Genomic DNA, 22,591 nt, shown 5'->3' with positions numbered 1-22,591 from the left:
TTGGAAACTCTGATCATCTTTGAAATTGAGAACATTATGGGAAGGAATCAGATCAGAGAATCTCAAAATTAGATCTAAACAATCAACAAATATTTATTAAACACTAAGTATGAGTCTGGCACTGCTCTAACTACTGGAAACAGAAAGAAAGATCTCTCCCTTACCCACCACCATAACCAAATAGTCCTCGTTCTCAAGAAACTCAGGGTAATAAGGGAAATAATATATTAATAATTATGTAGATATATGCACAAGATATAAAAAATGGTCAATGGAAAATAATGCAAGTGTAGACATTAGCATTAAGGGAGGAAAGGAAAAGCTTCTTATAGAAGGTGGGATTTTAACAGATTCAAAGGGGACAAAGAAATTTGGGAAGCAAAGAGAAAGAATTCCAAGTATAGGGGATTGTCCGTAAAAATGCACAGCCAAGGAAATGGAGTGTCTTGTATTGTGCAAGGACCAACAAGGGCTAATGTCATTACAACACAGAGAGTGTGGGGAGGGAAGTAACATGTTAGAAATCTAGATGGGTAGTGTGAGACCAGGTTTTAAGGGCATTTAAAACCAAGCAGGATGGTATACATGATCCTGAAGGTAACAGAGATCCACTGAAGTTTATAAACAAGGGAATGATACAGACACACCTGTACTTTAAAAAGATCAGATTAAAAGCCAAGAGAAAAATGTCCTGGAGTGAGGACAAGCTTGAGCCAGGGATACCAACAAGAAGTCATAAAAAGTCCATATATGAAAGTCTGCACCAAAAAAAGAATTCCCTCTACCCAATCCAGTCTTGAAGAACTCTGATCCCTCTTCCATATTAAAACCCTTCAATTTGTCAGGGTCTTAGATAAATTAATCTACTTATGTTTTCAGAATTACATGATAGATATGTAGAAAAGAAAGGCTTCTTATAAGATTAATGACTGCCAACCTGGAATGTAAGCTCTTCGCCTTATAGATAACAATGAGAACCGAGAGCTTTAAGGTTTACAAAAGAATTTCCTCAAGTCAAAGTACTATTATCTGAATTTCATAAATGAAAAGATCTGGATGGAGAGATTAAATGACTTAGATCACAGACCTTCTAAAAATCCTAAGATGAGACCCCAAATTTCCTAAAATCAAGTTCCTCACTTTTTTGAGTTCCACATTCCCACACTGAATCTTCCTGTACCTCCTGCCCCAGGACTCTGCAAAATTCAGTCCCTTTTTTTGCACAGAGTAAATGCTGATTTAAACAATGAGTGGAAGAGTGACAATAATTTACTCCATCAAAGAATTGGCAAACATGGATAAGCTGTAATCCTGAAAAGAACATTAAAATGAATATGAGCATGAGTCCATTTGAGGTTCTGAATATGGTATATAAAGAATTATTTTGAGTATAATCTTAAGGAGGAAAAAACATTATATAGATATAGATATAAATTTCACCAAGAGGGTTCAGTTGACATGGAAAAATGTAAATATGTAAACAAATGAGGTTATAGATTTTCCATCCTGGAAGATCTCTTAAAAACTCTTTTCATTGGTATTTTAGGCATTCACCTCCATAGAGGCCAGGGTCTAAGTCACAGGACTTTTTGATTCCTTATAAAACTCAACTGTAGAGATGTAAAGGGATTAGCCTGACCTCTGGCTGTACACAGATGGCCTGACAAAGCTTCACCTGATTTGCATCCTGAGAGCCTTAGCTGTTGGAATAATGGAAGAAAGAAGACAAGAACCACAGATGAAAAATGAAGAAGAAAAGGAATCAATATCGTGGGATCACACCTATTCTTCTGCCGCTCACAGGGTTAGACGTTAGTTAGACTACAGCACATGGATCTGGTCTATGGAATATTTTATCAGAAATCTGGTTTCCGAGCTAGGGCTGTAAAGGACAGGCAGGGGTACAATAAAATTTCAAATGCTTCAATAGCATTCCTGAAGTTTCCCAGCCAGAATATTGCTCTCTTGTTTGCCAACATGAGCAAGAAAAGAGGAAACACATCCTTTCTAAACAAGACACAAATTAAATGCATGTATCCAGCTCCAGTTTTCCTGGGAAGCTGGCCATTTATAACCAGACATTGATTCTTAGCAGTACTATGAATAAGAGCTTGACACAAAGAATACTGTAGCAAGGGACAGGAAAGAAAACCCAAATGTTTTTAATTCTTTCTCCTGCTTAGGGACTAAATGAAAAGTCCCTATTAATGAAACATATGGATCATACTCTGAAAAGAATATTTTGAGTTATTTTATCACCTCTTATTACTTTTCTAAATTAAAGACCTTGGCAGTGGTGATTTAATAAGACATTCAATTGTCCACTAGATTGTGAGCTTCTGGAGGGTAAAAGTTATTACTCTCTTTCATTGTTTTTGCCTGGCATTTAGCATAGTGCCCGGCACAAATGAAGTCTTTAGCTTGTTGACTTGTTATTGACATGGTTCGAAGATCCAGAATGAGAAAGCCTAATAAACTGGGACCTGTGCTGAATACTTTGAATGATAGAGACATTCATGCATGCACAAACACATCCCTGACATTCCAAGTGGGGTGATGGCAGAGTTAAGGAGTTAAGTCAGCCAACTGTTCTTGAATTTTGCTTTTCATAGCAGTTATTGTAGGGACTGTACTTCAGTCTACTCATAGATAGGCATCTTTCCAATGCCTTTTGAATCACTTAAAATTGGGACTTTTAAAAAGAAAAAGAAAAAACAAATTGTGACTCATTTGAGAATATATAGTTTTCCATACTTCACAGTTAAAGAACATCATGAAAAGAATAACAGTATTTTGAAAAAAAAATCATGTTTTGATGACAGGAAACACCTTAGAATCACTAAAAGGATGATGCAGTTTCTAAAATGTGATCAGCATGTTCTATTATTCCTACTAATTCTTGGCCAAGCTCATAGTCCACATCCAGTGTGTTTTCAAGCCATGTATACTAAAGGCATAACTTGGCTGTTTATAACTGCATGCTAAAACCCAAGCAACATATAATCTTCATTAATTTTTTAACTGTATAGCTCTCATGATGGAGGAAAAGGGAAAAAAAGGTAGAAATAGAGGAATTTCTAAACTTTTCTAGATATGAGCAACATCTCTTTCAAAACTTGCCAATTACCCTCTTGAAATAATAGTGGAAAATCATTAGCCTGGACAGAGAAAAGAAAAACGCTAATTTTTCAATGACTATTGAGTGGTTTTCTTGCTTTCAAAAGATCCTAGCAAATATAAATTACTCTGGAGCTTGAAGAAATGCACCACTGGATAGATTATGATTGCCTAAAGCAATTAGTTAATTTGTTTAAAGTTAAACACAGACAAGAAATCATTAGTAGATCCAATAGAACTCTGGATACTCTACAATATAGCGGAAACTCCATATTGAGTCAGCATATAAGAGTGAACAGGAAATATTTCCTTACACTATCTTTGTTAACAGAAATGGCATATTGATGAAAAAAGACCATGAATGCTTTGGTTCTACTCATTGTATAGATGCCCATGTATATCTCAAACCATTTATATTATTGGCACAAACTTTCAAAGTTACCATAAATCTTGCTCCTTCAGAGTTCCATTTTCTCCATTAATATTCAATATTTTTATTCTAGTCAGCTTTTTAAATTATTCCATGAAGAAATGCTTCAAATGTCTTAAATCTTGGGAATAATATTAATCTCAGTGCCAGAATTTGACATTGTGGTCCTTAATTTAACATAAAGTCTCCAAAAGATTGAGAACTAAATATGGGGTCAATGAACAAAGGTATAGTGGGCATTAGCCCACAATAAGTAACTAAAAAAAAAACTAGAATCAATAATGTCATTTTTTTTTTTAATGTATGAGTGGAAAGGGAAGTGGGCAGGTCACATAATCAGAATGAGAAGTAATCAGACACCCCTCTGGTTCTCCTGGTATGTTCATGAGGTACAAAAAAGTATAATCCCAAGGAAGGTCTCCAGCAAATTTAATGAAATCTCCAATGCAAATTCATAGGAGAACATGAAAGACTTGCATTTTCCTAGATGTGTGATCCTGGTCAAGTCACAACCCCATTTGTCTGGCCCTTACTGTTCTTCTGCCTTAGAATCAATACACAGTAATAATTCTAATAGAGAAGGTAAGAATTAAAAAAAAAAGGTATTAATAGATAAAAGAATAATTGAATCAACAGGACCATAGAACCATTCGAATATTGAGATATTTTAAATGCACACATTTCATTTTATCTTTGTATGTATCCCAATTACAACCTTGAGCTGTTAAACATAGTGGTTGTTTAATAAATATTGGTTCCATATAACTGAGAGACTTTACAAACTAAAAGTAATCAATTGTGAAAATTTACATCTTCTCTACAATTTTTCCTTCTCTTTTGCCTCCCTTTTCCAGGATAACTTTAAATTTTCCTAAGAGGGACTCTGCAATTTGGGCCACCTAACTACGGCAAATGAACACCAGTGAAAATGAGACAAGAAAAACACAGAATGAAAGTCAGATGAGATTTCTTAACAGACAAGTAGCAAAGTCTTCACAGCCTCCCTTGGGAGATAAGTCTACTAATAAACTAAATGCACTTTAAATTAGAATGGACAAAAATCTCAGGAATATTTAAGCAAATACTAGGCTAGAATAAAGTGGGACTAATGAATCAAGATTTTTTTTCCATCTTTAATTTAATTTAAATGCTAAACAGACCTATAATACCACAATTTAGAGATGCATAAATTTTGGCATTGAGAAATTCCATTATAGTTTGAAAAATGCATCACAATAATATTTATCTATTACTTTAAAATAAGAGCAGCTAAACTTATTTTATAAACATATATATTGCCGACATGCTTGAAATAACAGTAGCTGATATTCATGTTATCATTAAAGTTTTTTTTAATTTTAATTCAGAATTTTTTCTAGAATTTATAATATTTTTTCCATGGTTACATGATTCATGTTTTTTCCCTTGTTTCTTCCTTCCCCACTCTCATAGCAAATGTGTAATTCAACTGAGTTTTATATGTATCATTGATCAAGACCCATTTCCATATTATTAACATTTGCAATAGTGATCATTTAGAGTCTGTATCCCCAATCATATCCCCATTGACCCATGTGATCAAGCAGTTGTTTTTCTTCTGTGTTTCTACTCCCACAGTTCTTTCTTTGGATGTGGATAGTGTTCTTTCTCATAAGTCCCTCATAATTGTCCTGGATCATCGCATTTCTACTAGTAGAGAAGTCCATTACATTCAATTGTGCAACAGTCTATCAGTTTCTGTGTACAGTGTTCTCCTGGTTCTGCTCCTTTCACTCTGCATCAATTCCTGGAGGTCGTTCCAGTTCAGGTGGAATTCCTCCAGTTCATTATTCCTTTGAGCACAATAATATTCCATCACCATCATATACAACAATTTATTTAGCCATTCCCCAATCAATGGACACTTCCTCATTTTCTAATTTTTTGCCACCAAAAAGAACATGACTGTGAATATTTTTGTACATGTCTTTTTCCTTATTATCTCTTTGGGGTACAAACCCAGCAATGGTATGTCATTAAAGTTTTACAGATACTTTGTATAAATTATTTAATTTAAATTCCATAACACTACTTCGAGACAGGTACTTTAACATATTTTAGTATTAGATAAATATCAGCTATTATCCTCCCTAGGAGGAAACTGAGACTTAGAGATTATATATTTCACTTATCTCATGATCACACAGTTGGTTAGATTCAGAGATGAGACTTAAATATCTCTCTAACTCCAAGCTCAAGACTCCTTCCACTCCACAATATTGTCAACAAAAACAGGAGGAAGATTTTCCCAAATTGTAACAAGACGTAAAAGGCAGAAAGAGGCCAAATTGTAAAGTATTTTAAATGCAAGATAGAAGATTTTATATTTGATCCTATAAGTAATAAGAAGCCACTGGAGCTCACTGAGCAAAGTGTGTCATAAGACAAATACTTCATAAAAATAGACCTTACATGTAAATCAAGATAGATTTAAAGTAGAGATAATAGTAAGGAGGACACTGTCATAGTCCAGGTAAGTGCTGGTGATGACTTCAACTAGAGTTGTAGCTGTATGAGGAGAGAGGAAATAACCTACACAAGAGAGAAAAATGAAAATATTTGGCAGCAGGTCACAAAGTAAGAAATCAAAAATGACCATGAGGTTGGACTAGGAGAATAGTGATGTCCTCAAAAAGAATTGGAAAGTTAGGAAGAAAGGAAGAGTTTAAGAAGAAGAATAATGAATTTTTCACATTCCTTTTTTCCCAATTCTGTCATGAAATTATCAAAAAGCCAATGGCAAAAATATTGGTTAGTAAGCAGCTAAAATCTTCCAAGTTTCATATAGTTTTTCTAGCAAAACAAAATGTAATAATGTCCTAGGAGATATCAAGCAATTAAAGGATTTTTATGATTAAAAACAACAATAACAACAATAACTATCTACAAACAAGGGCAAGAGGTGCAGCTGGGTGGCTCAGTGGATTGAGAGTCAAGCCTAGAGATTGGAGGTCCTGGATTCAAATTTGACCTCAAATACTTCCAAGGTATGTGACCCTGGACAAGTGGCTTAATCCCCATTGCCTAGTCCTTACTATTCTTCTGCCTTAGAACCTAAGCTTTGGTTCTAAGACAGAAGGCAAGGGTTTGTTTTTGGTTTTGTTTTTAATTAAAATATGGACAAATTTATACAATCCAACTAAATCCAACTAAAGATAAGTTCAAAGAACAAATGCCAATATTCACTTCTTGTTCATATGCTAAATTCTATTCCATCACATGAAACTACCATCCACTTTTTCAAAAAAGTAGTCTCCCATAAAAATTTTCCTTACTAGTAATAAGAAAGATAATAAATTTTCTCTCCTTACATAATTATAGCACTCCAATTTTTTCCTAGAAATGTTAAAGCTTACATACCATGTAAAATATTTCTTTTAACATAGCATTTCTTTTACTTTTGTTTAATGTCTTATGTATATTTATATCAATGTCATCCAAATCAAAACAAAAGATCCCAAATATTGAGTTTTTAATTACTTTGTAATCAAGTAAACACAAGTACTATTGGCACTTGGTACTTTAATCAATACTAATAATAATTTGGTGAAAGCTTATCAAACTCCATGGCCTGGCTATTAAGACAACAAACTCAGTTTCCCATTTTCTCTTGGAAAAAATATAATGTAAATAAATATGATTGTCAAAAAAGGAGGTGGGGAGAACCTATTTTTGTAGCAGTTGTAGAGATTCTTCATTTATCCTCTAAAATATCCAATGTAGCAGAAAATTGAAACATATTTTTCATAGAGAAAAATTTTTTTAAAGTTGAAGTCTAGCAAATGCTATCCTTGCCAACAATGTAAATAATTATCCCCTTTTGAAAAGTTTTCAGTGACCTTTTCCCTCAATTACTAACACTAAAGCTTCATAAAGATTACTGAAAAAAAATCTAATGAAATTTCATATACTGTTTTTTGTCTTATTATTAAACGTTCTTAAAATTTTCAGTTTAACATAATCTGAAGTACCAGAAGTTCTTTATGTTTATTTATACTTTGACAATTATTTTATTTTGTAATGTTATGTATTTTATCTTATATATTACTCTGGAAAGGGGGTCTACAAGCTTTACTGTGTGCCAATGAAAAGTAATCATGAAATAAAAAGGTTATGTGCCCTGTGAGTGTAGGTTTGGTCACATTTCCTTTGCTCTCCCTCTACCTCTATTCAGAGAAATACTCTAAATGGCTAATGGAGCTAATAATGGAATTTTGGAGTTGTGGAAATTTTCTGGGGTCAAAGTCTCTTTTCCAATTAAACCTAAAGGAAAGTTGATTTTTTTAAATATGAATGTACAATTGTGATTTTAAAAAAATAAGACAGAAAATAACCTGGCACTTTCTCTTAATCTCCTTACATGATTTTTCAGTCTTTGGAAGCAAAGAATTTCACATGGTTTGTGAAGTAATGTTTCCTTCCTTTTGACGAAAGGTTATCTGTCATTCAGTTCAGCGTTTTATTTTTTTTGGTATTTTTGGACGGTGTTTTGTTTGCTTGGCTTTTGGGTGTTTTGGGAGGTGTATTTTTGTTTTGTTTTAAAGAAATGACATAACAATGACTAACCAAACCTAAAGGAAAATGATATGTCAAGACTCAGGTATGCTGCCCATATGGTCAACAGACCCAGGGTTCAGTTAGAAGGAAAGGAATTCAAGGTAAAATGAAACTTTTAAAAAGATTCCTTTTCTCCAAGTTCTCTAGACTCAACATTGAAACTCATTAACAAAATGTTCTGGAATTTCTTTTCCTTCTAAAGGAAAATAAAGATATCTAAGGGGAAAAGTAATCTAGTCATTAGGACAATGTTCTTTGCCTAACACAAAAGAATCACAGTGTTAGTGGTATAATATACATTATAGGAGCAGCTAAGTGGCTCAGTGTATTGAGAATCAAGCCTAGAGATGAAAGGTCCTGGGTTCAAATTTCAGATACTTCCTAGTTGTGTGACCCTGGGAAAATCACTTAACCCCCATTGCATAACCCTTATCACTCTTCTGCCTTAGAACTGGTACACAATATTGATTCTAATACAGAAGAGTTTTATAAACACTATAACACATAGTAAAGCACTTAATGAATGCTTCATTCATCTATAAGTTTAAATTTTCTAATTTATACTCAATATCTTTTATTATACTTTTATATATTATATTTTACTTTAAATTTGTCATACTTTCTCCTTTGTTTTATACCATATGTTCCCTTTCTTTGATTTTCCACATCCATTTGTTAAAAGCTAATACTATCCTAAATTGTATTTATAGAAATAATGCCCAAAAAAGGAGAAATAATATTTCTGCTCTAATTTGCTGTCAACATCTAGAATACTCTATTCAGTGTGGGCACTAAGCTTTAAAAACAGTTGTGCAATAAGCTGTAGCATGCCCAGAAGTCAGTGACTTCCTAGAACAAGATGGTGAGTGAAGTAGAGATATAACAGTCAATTTTTGCTCATGGAGAATGTGAGTTGTAATCATCTCCATTCCCCAAGACACCATAGGCTTTCTTAACTACAAGTGCCCTGAAAATAGGAGCCATTAATCATCATAAGACAGGGGCAAGGAAAAAAGAAAGCACACCCCAGGGGATAGTGCTGTTTACAACCTCTAAATTTTCTGCCCTGGGCAAAGCCCCAGTTGTTTTGTCCTAGTTATGACTCTGGTGCAAGGACTGGAAAAATGAGGTAGCAGGCTGAAGGAATGGGGCAAGTTTATACTAGAGAATTTAAAGGAATTAGAGGAAATAAAATAAATTGTTTCCAAGTCTGTGAAAAAAAAATAAGAAAAAAGAAATAAGACTTGGGATTCTTGGCCCAAGAGACCAGAATTAGAACCAGTGAGTATAAGTTGCCAAAAAGAGAATTAGACATAATGGAAATTAACATCTCCTAACAATTAGAACTAGAAGAAGTAGGAGAAGATGTTGCTGGAGGTGGAGGGTCCAGTACCTAACCATTCTTCCTTTGGAATTTTCAAGGCAAAGCTAGATAACCAAATCCTGGGGATGCCACCAAAGTAAATTATTGGTCAGGTTGTAGTTGGACTTGATAGCCCTTGAGAAACTTTCCACCTCATAGATTCTGTGCTAATTTAGTCCATAAGCATCTTATTAAGTGACTCCTAAGTGTGAAGCACTGTGCTAAGTTCTAATGATACCAAGTAAGGCAAAAGACAGTTTGGGACTGGGAGGATACTGATGCCTTTGGCATTAATGAAGAAATGCCTTAGTAAGATTTTTTGCAGGGAAGATAAAAGAGTACAGTTTTGGACATGTGATTAAGATGTCTAAAGGACATCCAATTCAAGATGACAGCTTACCTAATTCTTACTTCCTAGGTAATAAAAATCTTTTCTTTCAAATTTATCTTCAAAACTAGGGAGGTTCTTTTTCAATGTTTAAGTTAAATCCCTAGAAGACAAAATCTTTAACTGCCTTGCTCCAAAAAGAAGGGCAAATTCTACTGAAGCTAAACTCCTAGGTATATGGGTAGTTATATTTTTTTAGGCAAAAAATAATGATTACCACTAAGCCTAAAACATCTAACAAAAAAACTCACATAAAAATTAACTTTTTCCTTGCCATGCTCTTTTCTACAAAAACCCCCTTAAGCAGATATCATATACACCCTTGGTCCTCTAGTCAAAGCAGGTTTTCACATTCCTCTTCATTAAAGATAAGATGAAAACTTCTAAACCTTACTAAATGGAGATTTTTTGCTAAGGGTATTTCTTTTAAAATGTTAAAAACCTAAAATTTACTTCAAATTATGCTGATTATGGATTAATTCTTATAATTATATTCAACAATTATAAAGTTTTATACAGACTGATTTTTCCTAAAAGAATTACAAAGATACTAAGATAACTTTCCTTAACTCATTATCCCACCTTTTAAGGATAAAGGTTAGAGGAATCAGATGAGTAATTTGATAATTAAAGGTGTTTCCCACTGAGGAAACTCCTTTTTCCAAAGCAGATGGGCAATTCATAGTAGTTTTAGAAAGTTGTCTGAGGCATTGAGGTTAAGCAACTTGCCCAAGGTCATAATGCCAGTACAGGTCAGAGGCAAGACTTAAAAACAGATCTTGCTGCCTGAGAAGCCAAACTCTCTATCTACTACCTCAAGATACACATAACTCTATATCTTACCTTCTTAAACAGAGAGGTCACCTGCAATTTAAATTAGTCTCTTCCTATTCATGCAGACCACCACACTATCCTTTTCTAAGAATTTTTGAAGATTCCCAAAAAACCTTAACTTCCTTCTTCCCTCTTCCCACCTCCATGCTAGGAAGATGAAAATGTACTCAACACTGGAGTCAGCTGGACCATCCCAACAAAGGATTGGAGGGAAAGCCCCAGAACTCCATAGAACCCAGCTTTTACCACCTGGAAATATCCATCCATTGCCCAGTGCCTCTTCATCTGATGTGTCCCTATTGATCAAGGATTGATAAGCAAATCAATATTAAACTTACTACAATGATGAACAAGGTGATGTAACTACCCTAAGGGCTCCACTAAGAACGTCGATGATTCTAAAATATAAGTTGCCAGACTAAAATATCTTTTCTAAGCCACCTCTCTCCTGACTGTAAAATGGATATTTGAACCCTAGACTTCAATCCCCAGAGGTCCTTGGTATTTCCCAGAATTCCCTATAATCTCACCTGAGTCTCCACTCAGGTGAGATCACATGATTATTTAACTGGCTATAATGCCTACCTCTCCCTCTTCTATGCTCTCACATCTCTTCTCCTTCCTGCTTTTACAAGATGTAGTAAGTAAGCTTTGAATGGGCTAATCAGCCCTAGGCATGTGGTTTTCTTATTTTGGATTTTCTTTATTCCTTGATTTCTAAAAATCTTTAATAAACCTCTTAAAATATAATACTTCTATTACTAGAACTAATTTAATTTTTACATTATTCCCTAGGTCCTCTTTATTATCAGTCTTAGCCTTCCGATATCCAATTCCACTCTGCTCTTCCATTATGCCTTCTAAAACTGCCATTCTACTATTAAGAGAATGTCCTTCATGTTAGATCTATGTCCTTCATTCTGCCCCATCTCATGCCATTACCTTTATCAGAAGAGAATTTTAGTATAGCTGCCATTTTGCTTGAGAGAGCACTTCACTTAATTGGCTGAAGCCATTTGAATTTAACTGACATGTCTAACTTTAGATCTCTTGTTATCTGGTCAATTCCTGTAGCCTGTTTGCAAAATATGAGCTGCAGTGTTTATTGTATGTAGATCTTCCCCTTCTGCTGCCTTTAATATATAAATCTTTACCCACAGTAAAAAGTCCAATTTTATTCATCTGATCATGTTCTATATAAGATATATGAAAAGGCTATTCATGGCCCATTGTTTTTAACATTACCATAGGAGTGCCTTCAGACATATATTAAACCAGTAATGAAATGTCTCTGTGGTTGACAATTATGATTGGCAACAATATTTATCAAAGAATCTCTGAATATTTTATGTAGCTTTGTGTTTGTATGTATGTGTATATGTATATCTGTACATACATATATATTTATTTATTTATTTGTATATTTACATCTTGTTCTCCTACCACTGCCCAAAAGAATGTGAGCACCTCGAGAAAGAAATGTTTTGCTTTTTTCCTTCCATCGTTACCACCCACCCACCATGGTGGCTGGGACATAGTGGTCAATTAATAAATATTTGTTGAATTTAATTAAAAACTAGATTTTTCCAATATGATATTCTGTATTATTTAGATAACCAAGAAATTGTGTCATCCCAAAGCTGATGGATCCAGACTCTAATCTCAGTATTTTTTAATATATTAACCCAATTTTTAGCCTGCTGCCATTTAATAAAAACAAAACAAAAACCCATGGCTAAGATACTGATTGTATACTCTCCTCTCTAATTGAAAGGTTAGAGTTAGAAGGTGAGTACCAAATTCTTCCCAATGCTTTTCTTTACAGAGGACAGAAAGACTTTTGAGCTGATGCCACTCTGCTTCATCTGGTCTCAACTCCATACAATGAGATGCCCCCACATCAGGTACCTCTTAAAGTCCTCCCTACGCTTTTCCTGTATTGTTTTATGTATTGTTTCTCTTCCACATCCCTATTACATTGTAAGGTCCTTAAGGGTAAGATCTGTCTTTTTTTTTATTAATTATATCCTTGGTAAGTACTTAGCACAGTGCATGGCACATAGTAGGCACTGTTTATTTGAAAGGATGTGGTGAGCAATGAGAGGTACTGGAAAATGCCAGAAGTGAAGAGAAAAATACAAAAGAAAAAACCATGTAGCATATTATTTTCCTTATATCAGGAGCTACAAGAAAATCCATTAATCTTGACTGTACTGGACAGAAATAATACCCTCTTAATGGTGCTATCATTTTAAATGGGCAAAGTTGAACCAATGCTATTTTAGCTAAGTGCTCAAAGAGTCATTTTCCAGTTGTAGGATGTTTCATAAATGCCCTAAGGATTCAGAGTCAAAAGGAGCAAACAGTAGTTAGCTGATTGCACTAAGATATGCAGAAAACACTGAAATAATGAGAATCGTGCCAACTGACTGCTCTTGGATTTCCATTCAGTTTTTCTCTGTTAGAGGATATGAACAAAGATATAAATTGCCCAATTTTGCCTAAACTTTATCTTTTAAAATTATTTGATAGGCTACACATATACATCCTACTAGGAGGTCTTATTCTACTAAATAAAGCAAGTCAATAAAGTACTTTGGTGTACCATAATTTCCCTTTTCAGACTGCACTTCCTTGCTACCATAGGAGTTCTCAAAATTGATTGTTACCTTTGAAAATCGAGAATTTATCCATTTGGTAAAGGTTTTCTTCTGAACATCATTGTGCTCATCTGGAGGAGAAAAAAAAAGAAAGGAAGGATGAGAACTTGTGCCATTGGTTAAGTGTACTAAACAAGATTATCTCTATCCTGGGGAGTTTTAAATTGTCCTATTAGCAGAGCTCATGAAGCATAATGATCCAAGTCTAATGAACAGTGTGATGGCTGAAAAGTTAATCATTTATGGAGTTCAACTTTACTAGGATATTTCATAGAGTTGCGTTCACCTCTCCCTCAAAGATCAGTCTTAAGCTTGTGAATAACTGGACCCAGCAACTGTGGCCTTTAATGTGGGTATTCTCTGTGAATGATTGAAAATAAAAACAATCTGGTTCTCTGCTTTTGTAAACAAGACGAACACAGGACATAAAGCTTGACTACAACAAAGGAGGTTCTTTTGCCCTACCATTCCATAAATAAGTTTTGAAGTTAAATCTAAAAGAATGTTTGCCTTCCTCTATCAGGGGCTCCATTTCAAAAAGAGAAAGGGCAAATCAGAATTTACAGATTTTGCAGTACATTTTTCCTATAGTGTGGAAGAAGTAAAAATAATCACATGGCATTGATCAAAATAATCTATAGCATTTTACAGGAAAAGGAAATTGAGTAGGAAGAAAAAAAATCAATGAACTACAAATTTTCCTTTTTTAACAACAAACTATTTTCTCAGTTAAATGCAGAAATGTTTGTTCTGAACCCTGTGGGTCATCTTATTTACTTTGGCATTCTTTCAACTCAAAAGATATGAATGTTTCTGTGTCCTGGTGAGGAAACAAGACTTAATGGATAGAGCACTGAACTCTTTATATGGAAATTTTGAGTTTTTGTCTTGATTCTGACACTAGCTATATAAGTCGCTTTGAATAAATCATTTAAACTATTCATTACCCTAACAAACTTCTAAAGATGTTATGTAAAAATTTCTAACCACATTACTTTTAAAATACTAAGTGATAGTACCTTAGAGATCATAGAATGTTAAAAATAGGAAGGACTTTATAAAGATAATACTCTCCAATAGCAAATACCCTCAATTTACATGAAAAAATAAATCCCACATTTGAAATCTGCCTCATGTGTACTTTCCATCTCTTTAGTAAATGGAACAACAACTCACATACAGGAATACACTGGGAATAAAACCCTAGACATACCACTCTCCCCAACTGTTTGCTCAAACCAGGCAAGATAATTGCTTATCTGTAAAAGTCAACCCAGTTACAAACTAACAGGACCTAAGGGACTCAGAAAGTTGTCTCTAAAAGCAAAGAACAAGAGCTATTTTACCAAAATGGCAAAGAAATAATCCCAGAGTATATATGATAGCATATCTATTACCATTTATATTTGAGATTCATTCATTTATTCATCCAACATTCAATATTTTAACAAAGCACTAAGTTAAATTCAGAGAGAGAAAAAAAAATAAGAGACACACATTAGCTTCAAGGAAATCAACAACAATCACAAAAAAGGTGTCATGTAGCACAGAGGGTTCAATCACACTGCCAGCAACACTCCTTCATACCTGGAATCAGATTAAAATATATAACAAAAATAAAAATATAGTAAAGTATATTTTATTAGACAATAAAAATGTTTATACGCAGCCATCAGGTATCATTATAAAAGATTAGTGGTTCCTATTTAACATCACTGATATAGCCCAACCTAAGCATAACCACTTTAGATATAGATCCATGAGCAGATCCAGAGATCTAAGGGAAGATTCGTCAGCTCATTAGGTCAATTCCTTATAAGAATTTCATAGGATGAGCATGTATAGATGGGCTATGGTCTATAATGTCAAAAAATGTCAAAATAAGATAATGAATGAGATAACAGATTCATCATTTTCAGAAGAGGAAAAGAGAGACAATATCCTAATATCCCTCCTGGAGTGGAAGTAACACCAGGTTTTTTTAAATAATTAAAATTTTGGCTACATAACATGTTAATACAATTTTTAATATTTGTTTCTAACATTTTATAATCCAAGTTTTCTCTCTCCATCCCACCCCTCCCAGGTCCCTCCACAGGTAATATGAAATAGGTTGCATGTATATTATCATAATACATATTTCCATGTTCATCATGTTGTGAAACAAGACACATTTTACCTACACTAGAGAAAAAAATTAATGGAAGAAATAAAGATTAGTATGTTTCAATCTGCATTCAGACTTCAAATGTTCCTTTACCAGCAGGTTTTCAAAGGCTACACCAGGGGGTGGTAATCTAATATTCAAGTGCCAAATCTCACTGCCAGCCAGTCTGCTTCTATATTTCCCTGTCTGTTTTGACACTTTAAGCTAAGAATTATTTTTCACATTTTCAAAAAATACAATAAAATTCTATTTTTAAATGTAGAAATCATTCTTAGCTTGCAGGCTTGTAAAATAAAAACCATTTCTAGCTGTCCCAGGTCATACTGATCCCTGGACAACACCAACAGAGTTAAAGTTCTGGCTGGCACTCCCAAATGCATGAATGAATAGTCTTTATTAAGCACTTTTTAGTCCTGTCTGATGCTTCATGACCCCATTTGGGGTCTTCTTGGCAAAGATAGGAAAAAAGTTTGCTAGTTCCTTCTCCAGATTATTTTATAGATGAGGAACTAAGACAAACAGGATTAAGTGACTTGCCTAGGGTGACAGAGATATTAAGTTATGAGGCCAGATTTGAACTCATGAAAATGAGCCTTCCTGATTCCAAACCCAATGCCCTTATCCTCTGTGCCAATTAGTTGGTCCTTATTAAACACTTACTATGGGCAAAGCACTGTAATACAAATAGTCAAGTAAGACAGTCCCTTCTCTCAATTAGAGAGTTCAGTTACAAAGCAGATGATAAGGGTCACTTCTTTAATGTAATCTCCACTGACAAAATCATATCAATTTCTGATACTGAACCATAATAGAGCCGAGGACTTTAGTGGCAAGAACTTTCTCTCCTCAGTCATCATTAGGTGTGGCTGAGGCACCTAAAGGAACAATAACTAGGTTGTATCTTCCCAGGGATTGCTTCCTAAAATGATGGGCGAGGACTCTGAGCTGGAAGCACTGATATTCTCAAGGATTTTTGATTGAGGGTTCCATATTGTATCCATTATGGGGGAATAGTGATCAAGGGGTAGTATCTGACGGTGCCATTCCCCTTTGAGGTCTCACTGTTCAAAAACCTCCAAAAGTTCTCTATTTCCTGCAGTATGAAATAGGAACTCCTTAATCTACCATTCAGGGACCTATAAAATCTCATTCCAACTATTCCAGTGACAAAACATACCTCTCTTATTCAAGAACTAGCCTACCCAAACTTAGAAAAAAGTTTTTTAAAAGGTTGAAAAAAGTTTATGTTATCAGGGAAGGAAATATCATTATGGAAAAACAGATTACTGAACTTAAGTACTGAAAGAAAATAATTATCTTGTCATTATCTTCATAAAACAGCAGCTTACTTATATAGTTTAAGTATACACTTTTATATACATAATCTTCCTACTAGCCATCATTTCATTTAATCTTCAACCATCCCAGGGAGTTAATAGATAAGACACAGATAAGCAACTGGAAAGATTTCATCTTGTAGAAAATAGGTGAGAAAGGCAATGTCAGTATGAAAAGTGCAAAGATATGGGGCTAAAGCACTGAGATATGAAATGGATAGTCCAGTAATCTGACTAAGCATGAAGAAGAGCAAGAGTGCAAATAGAACAGACTAATGAAAGTGTTAAATGTCAAAATGAAGTCAGTAAAAAGGAGTCATGGAAGGCTTCCAAATGTGGAAATTATATGATCAAAGCTGTGTACTACTGCAAAATGACTTGGGCAATGATGTGAAGGATGTACTGAAGATAAGAAAAACTGGAAGCAGGAACACTAGTTAGGAGCCTAATACAACTAGTTAAGTCATGAAGTGATTGGGATTTGTAGTAGAATGACTTCATTGGGCATGGAGAAAAGGAATCAGATGCAAGTTATGAAGGTAAAATGGACAAGATAAAGCAACTGACAATTTGGGTAGAGAGGGAGAGAGAAGAGATATATAAAATTCCAAGTAAAGATTAGGAAATGGGGGTAGTATCAACAGAAATAGTAAGAAGAATTATCTCCAACTTACTTCTACTCTGCATTTCCCCTCATTCTACATACCCAAACCATTGCCAAATATTATGGATTCTACCTTCACAATGTATATCACACCATCCTTTCCCTTCTCTCCATTAAAAAGTTAGTTGAGCCCCTCATTGCCTAGACTATTATAATCTCATTTAATTGATCCATAGCCTCAAGTATTCCCCCAGTATAATTCATCTGCCACAATTGCCTCCAGGGTAAATTTGATCATGTCACTGCCCTATTCAATAAACTCCAGAGGCTTTCTCTTTACTCTAGGAACAAATATAAATTCTTCTATCAAGAATTTAAAGCCTTTCACAATCTGGCTCTAACTTACCCCTTCAGCTGCCTTATTACACAATACTCCCTTTCACATACCCTAAGATCCAGTCAAACCAGCTTCCTTGCTGTTTTCCCCTAAATAATTATCTTTTCACCTTGCCTATGTGCTATAGAACCCCTCTAACTAGACAGCACTTGCTGCTTATCTCAGAATTTCTAGTTTCTTTAAGAATACTCTAGGGCTATCTTATACAAAAGATCTTTCCTGATCCCCCAAGTTGCTTCTGTTCTTCCTTCCAAAAATACTTTTTATCAATTTTGTATATACTACCACATGTGTACACACACACACACACACACACACACCACCACCACCACCACCACCACCACCACCACCACATTCTGGGGGACAAAATGCTGCCCCAAAGACTCTTTTGTCTTTTCTTGCAATCCAACCATATCAAAATCATCAAGATTCCTTGAAGATTTGACGACAGAAATAACCCTATTAGATAACAAACATCAAACAGGACCCAAAACATTGTAAGCCTTGCTCAGAGTATTAAACAAGGTGAAAGAAAAAGATCTACTGCAAAATCCAAGTCAAGGAGGGATTCCGTAGGGATGATGAGGTCCCCTAGATAGAGATTTCAATTACTACAACCCAGTATGAATGGGCCCTGAACTAGATTAAAATGTAATCAGAAACAAACAAACAAACAAACAAATAAATAAATGAATGAATGAATGAATAAATAAATGAATGAATAAATAAATAAATGAATAAATAAATGAATGAATAAATAAATGAATAAATGAAAATGCAATAAAATATAGATAACTTTAATATGTGGTTTTCTAAATCAATATGCATTCAGTAGGGATCCTTATGTACCTTATATGATTTAGTGGTCCTGTTTCTATCTGAATTTGATACCACTGCTCTAAGATATTCCTGTTTGCAAATAACATTCTATTATTGAGTCTAAAAACATTCCAGAGCTTCCTGGAACAGATCTGGAATCATCCAAAAGAAATTGATCTGCCCATCCACATAGGGAAGATCAAATGGATAAAGAATATCTGTAAACAAGGATTCAATATGCATTCTGAATGGATATCCTGAAAAGAAGGAGGAGATAATAAGGCTGGATTATTCTCAAGAATTTACACAATATCTTCACTGACCAAGATTCCTATGATAGCAAAAGAGATCTTTTCAAAACACGTTTTACTGGTGTGTATGGCAGTGAAAGCTGGACTACCACTCCACTATCTCCAAATAATTAAATTAGAACATTATACATAGAAGAATTTTAAAATTTAGATGTCCAGAGGGCTCCACTGACATTATCACAATGTCAGGAAAAAATAAGAAAGGACATCAATATGCTGAACAAACAACCCTTCCTCCTTTTCCCTTTTCTCCCCTATCCCTATAAAAATAAATAAATCCTAGGAGGACACAGTATAGAGATGCTGTTCTGCCTAGTTTCAGCTCCAAAACACATGACGCCCATTCGAGGATGAGTTAATCACTTTTAATTTTATCGCCTTGCTACTAACTCAAGCCTTAACTGATATCACCTCCCGGCGCTTCTTCTCCCTCTGATATAGAGGGAAGGGAAGAGTTGGGTCCATTTTCTCTTACTGACTTTATTTTTTTAAGAGATCGGAAACTGGATAGTCAGTCAGACCATTCCACTTTGCATCTAACTCAATGCTCCAAGGAGCAAGAAGTCTCCTGCACTCTGTATACACACACACACACACACACACACACACACACACACACACACACACACACTTTTTTATTAATTGCATCCCTAATGCTTAGCACAATGTCTTGCACATAGTAGGCACTTATTAAAAAACATTTATTGTATTACTGGATTGGACAGACAAGCACGGATGAGATTCTATCTACATATTTAGGAAGAAATTCCAAAACAATGCAATCACCCATCCATTTGAGTATTTGGACATATGTAATGCCTTCCTTGTAAAGCATCTCACACATAGTAGCTTAGTTTGCTGAAGGAAACTGATTGGAAGTTAATATTTGAAGGGCAATAAATTGAGAGAAAAAAAAACACGGAAATACGGGGCTTCCTTGGAGTCGACAAGGGAGCAAGCACCATGAAGCTGAATTATGTGAGATCCCAGAGGTCAAGAACGAAGTGGCCCATGAACAGAACCTATACATTGTGTTTTGCCTTGCCATATTACCCTGGCTTAACAATTTAACAAGTCAGCAAAAGAAAAATTCCATCCCACCTCTATATAAATCTCAAAGATACTTCCATTTTTACAGAAACCTCTTTACAAATTGAGATTCACAATTACTTAGAAACCTCTAATGACATATTCAGCAGGTCAACTATGATTTCACAAAATCTGTTTCATTCTTTTTCTGCCTTCTGAAAAGAGAGTTTGAAATTAAAAGGTCATGGTGTGTGTATATATAGCATCTTCATCGAATTGGTTCTTTTACAAATCTATAAAGGTAATTGGAAACTGACTCCAAGACACAAAGGAAGGAACTGGTACCAGAAACAAAAATGCCCTCTAAGAACCTCCTTAATATTAATGATGCTGAGAAGCTGACCTTCCTGGGCCAAAAGGACAATGCTAAAAGCACCAGTTCTGGTTTCAGATATCCTACCATTGCTCAATATAATAAGTAGGCAGTTTATCAACCATGACTGCTCATATGCCACATATTGCATTTCTTAATCACTTTGGCAGATGGATCCTGAAGTATGGATCTTTACCAACTGAAGCTTTCCAGTGTAAAGCAGCTCTTTTTCACACAGAAAATACTTTCCAACTTAATAATATCAAGAATTCAGAGCACATGAAAGCCCCAAATCACAGTGATTTTAATACCTTTAAAAGTATCAGGTTTTGGACATTAATTATGAGCTATTATTCTTGACTCAAAGAGAACATTATTGAAAAATCTTAACTTCCAGACATGTATGGGGTCAGAAGTAGTTCTTGTCAAGTTCTAATTTGCTAAATATTTTTACTTCCATATGTCTTGTGAAAGTTAATAAATAGAAGATTGCTTACAGGAGGTTGGTGACTCAGAATATTGATAGTATCTGAGGCTCTAAAGTCCACTTAAAGTAACAGCAATCCTTCTTTATCCATTTATTGGGGCTGTATATGTTAAAATAACTTTCACTCTTACCCAGAATTATTATAATCCATTCAACACCATCCATTCAACAAGCATTTATTAAGTGTCTCCTATTATAGGTGCCAGGGATGCAAAGGCAAAAAAAAAAAGAAAAAGAAAATTCTTACCTTGTCTGCCTAAGACTATATTCTACTAGAAGGGAAAATATGGACATAGATGAGAAAGCAATAAACCAAATCTGAAGGGAATGAAAACTTACAAATCACAACATTTAACTTGAGTCTTGAAAAAAAGTTAGAGATTCTAAAAGTTAAAGGTGAGGAAGAAGGAGAAACAAAATGAAATGGAATGTATAAGGAAAAGAAAGTAGATCAATTTAGTTTAAAAAATTAATTTATATTGCCAGGTTGAACTTCCCTGGAACCCAAGTAGCTAGTAGATAAAAGATGGATATATGTATATATATAAAAATACTATAATATACATTGTATATATTATATAATATAACCAATATATTTTACCACTCTGATATATAAAATAGCATTGAAAATGCAGAAATGTCTAAATTAATAATGTTTATAAAAGTTTTTAATATTTGAATGAATTCAATCAAAGTCTCAATAGTAATGTTGTGGAATAATTTAATGTAAAATAGAATATTTAATGACAAGGTCGCTCAATTTCTCTACATTAATGTGTACTCACACAAAGAAACAGCAAGTATCCATAGGTTTAATATGCATATTTATTTCTATATGTTTTAACTATAAGATTTTGTGTGTTGACACACACATACATATACACATACACATACAATCTGGTTGTGAACCCAAACCTTATAAATTAGTACCTTAAATTCCTCAATGAAAAAATCGTAAAAATGCCCGCTAGACTACTGTTAAAACTTTTATAACACTTAAACATGAAGTTTGCACTATTTCTTTAGACTTTATATTTCTGAAAGTGAGTAAGTTTAGTAAAAGCTATTGATCAGACAATTCTAATCAAAGACAACAACAGAGAAAAACATAAAACGGGAAATGTGTTTGACTTCTTAAGGGCTAGGGTCTGTTTTTTTTATTTTTAATCCTTCCTCAAAACATCTGGTCCTTCTTTGACATGTTCACACAAAGCCAGGTGTTTCACATTGTTGCATAACTTTGAATTTTATTTCTGGAACAAGTATTTTTTGAAAGACAGAAACAACAAACCCACTGGCGAAAACTTTTAAGAAAACTGTTTTGAAAATGATTCCAAAACCCTGGCTCAATGCAGACCAACAATACTTTTGGCAGAGCAACAAAATTTTGTTTAACTCCAAAATTTGAAGCCTGGAAGAGAAATTGAGTTTGTTGGGGGATTTTTGGTATGGCTGTGTGTGTGTGCAGGCACACACATATACACATATACACACACACATGCACATGCATACATCCACATCCATTGTAACTCAAATAAATGTAGATGTCTGAGACATATTTACCATTAGTAAAAAACTGTTATATTATTAGAATCCTGGTGAAAACAGTTCTTTAATATATCTCTGCATAGTAATTTGAAAGTACCCAACTGGCGCTAGGTTAATATGGGTTCCATAAA

At 34.3% G+C, this 22,591-nt stretch overlaps 1 protein-coding gene across 10 annotated transcripts in view; it reads right to left on the bottom strand.

The window, feature by feature from the left end:
- Positions 1-22,591, bottom strand: part of UTRN (utrophin) — a 651,323-nt gene that overhangs the window by 489,086 nt on the left and 139,646 nt on the right. For all 10 annotated transcript variants that reach the window (XM_007484681.3, XM_056818903.1, XM_007484684.3 and 7 more), the window contains one exon: positions 13,398-13,459. In XM_007484681.3, coding sequence (XP_007484743.2) covers positions 13,398-13,459 — 62 coding nt within the window. The remainder of the gene's footprint in view (positions 1-13,397; positions 13,460-22,591) is intronic.

This window comes from Monodelphis domestica, chromosome 2 (genome assembly GCF_027887165.1).
Source record: "Monodelphis domestica isolate mMonDom1 chromosome 2, mMonDom1.pri, whole genome shotgun sequence".
In the NCBI taxonomy this organism is placed as follows: Eukaryota; Metazoa; Chordata; class Mammalia; order Didelphimorphia; family Didelphidae; genus Monodelphis; species Monodelphis domestica.
This window is presented reverse-complemented; position numbering and strand designations above follow the sequence as displayed.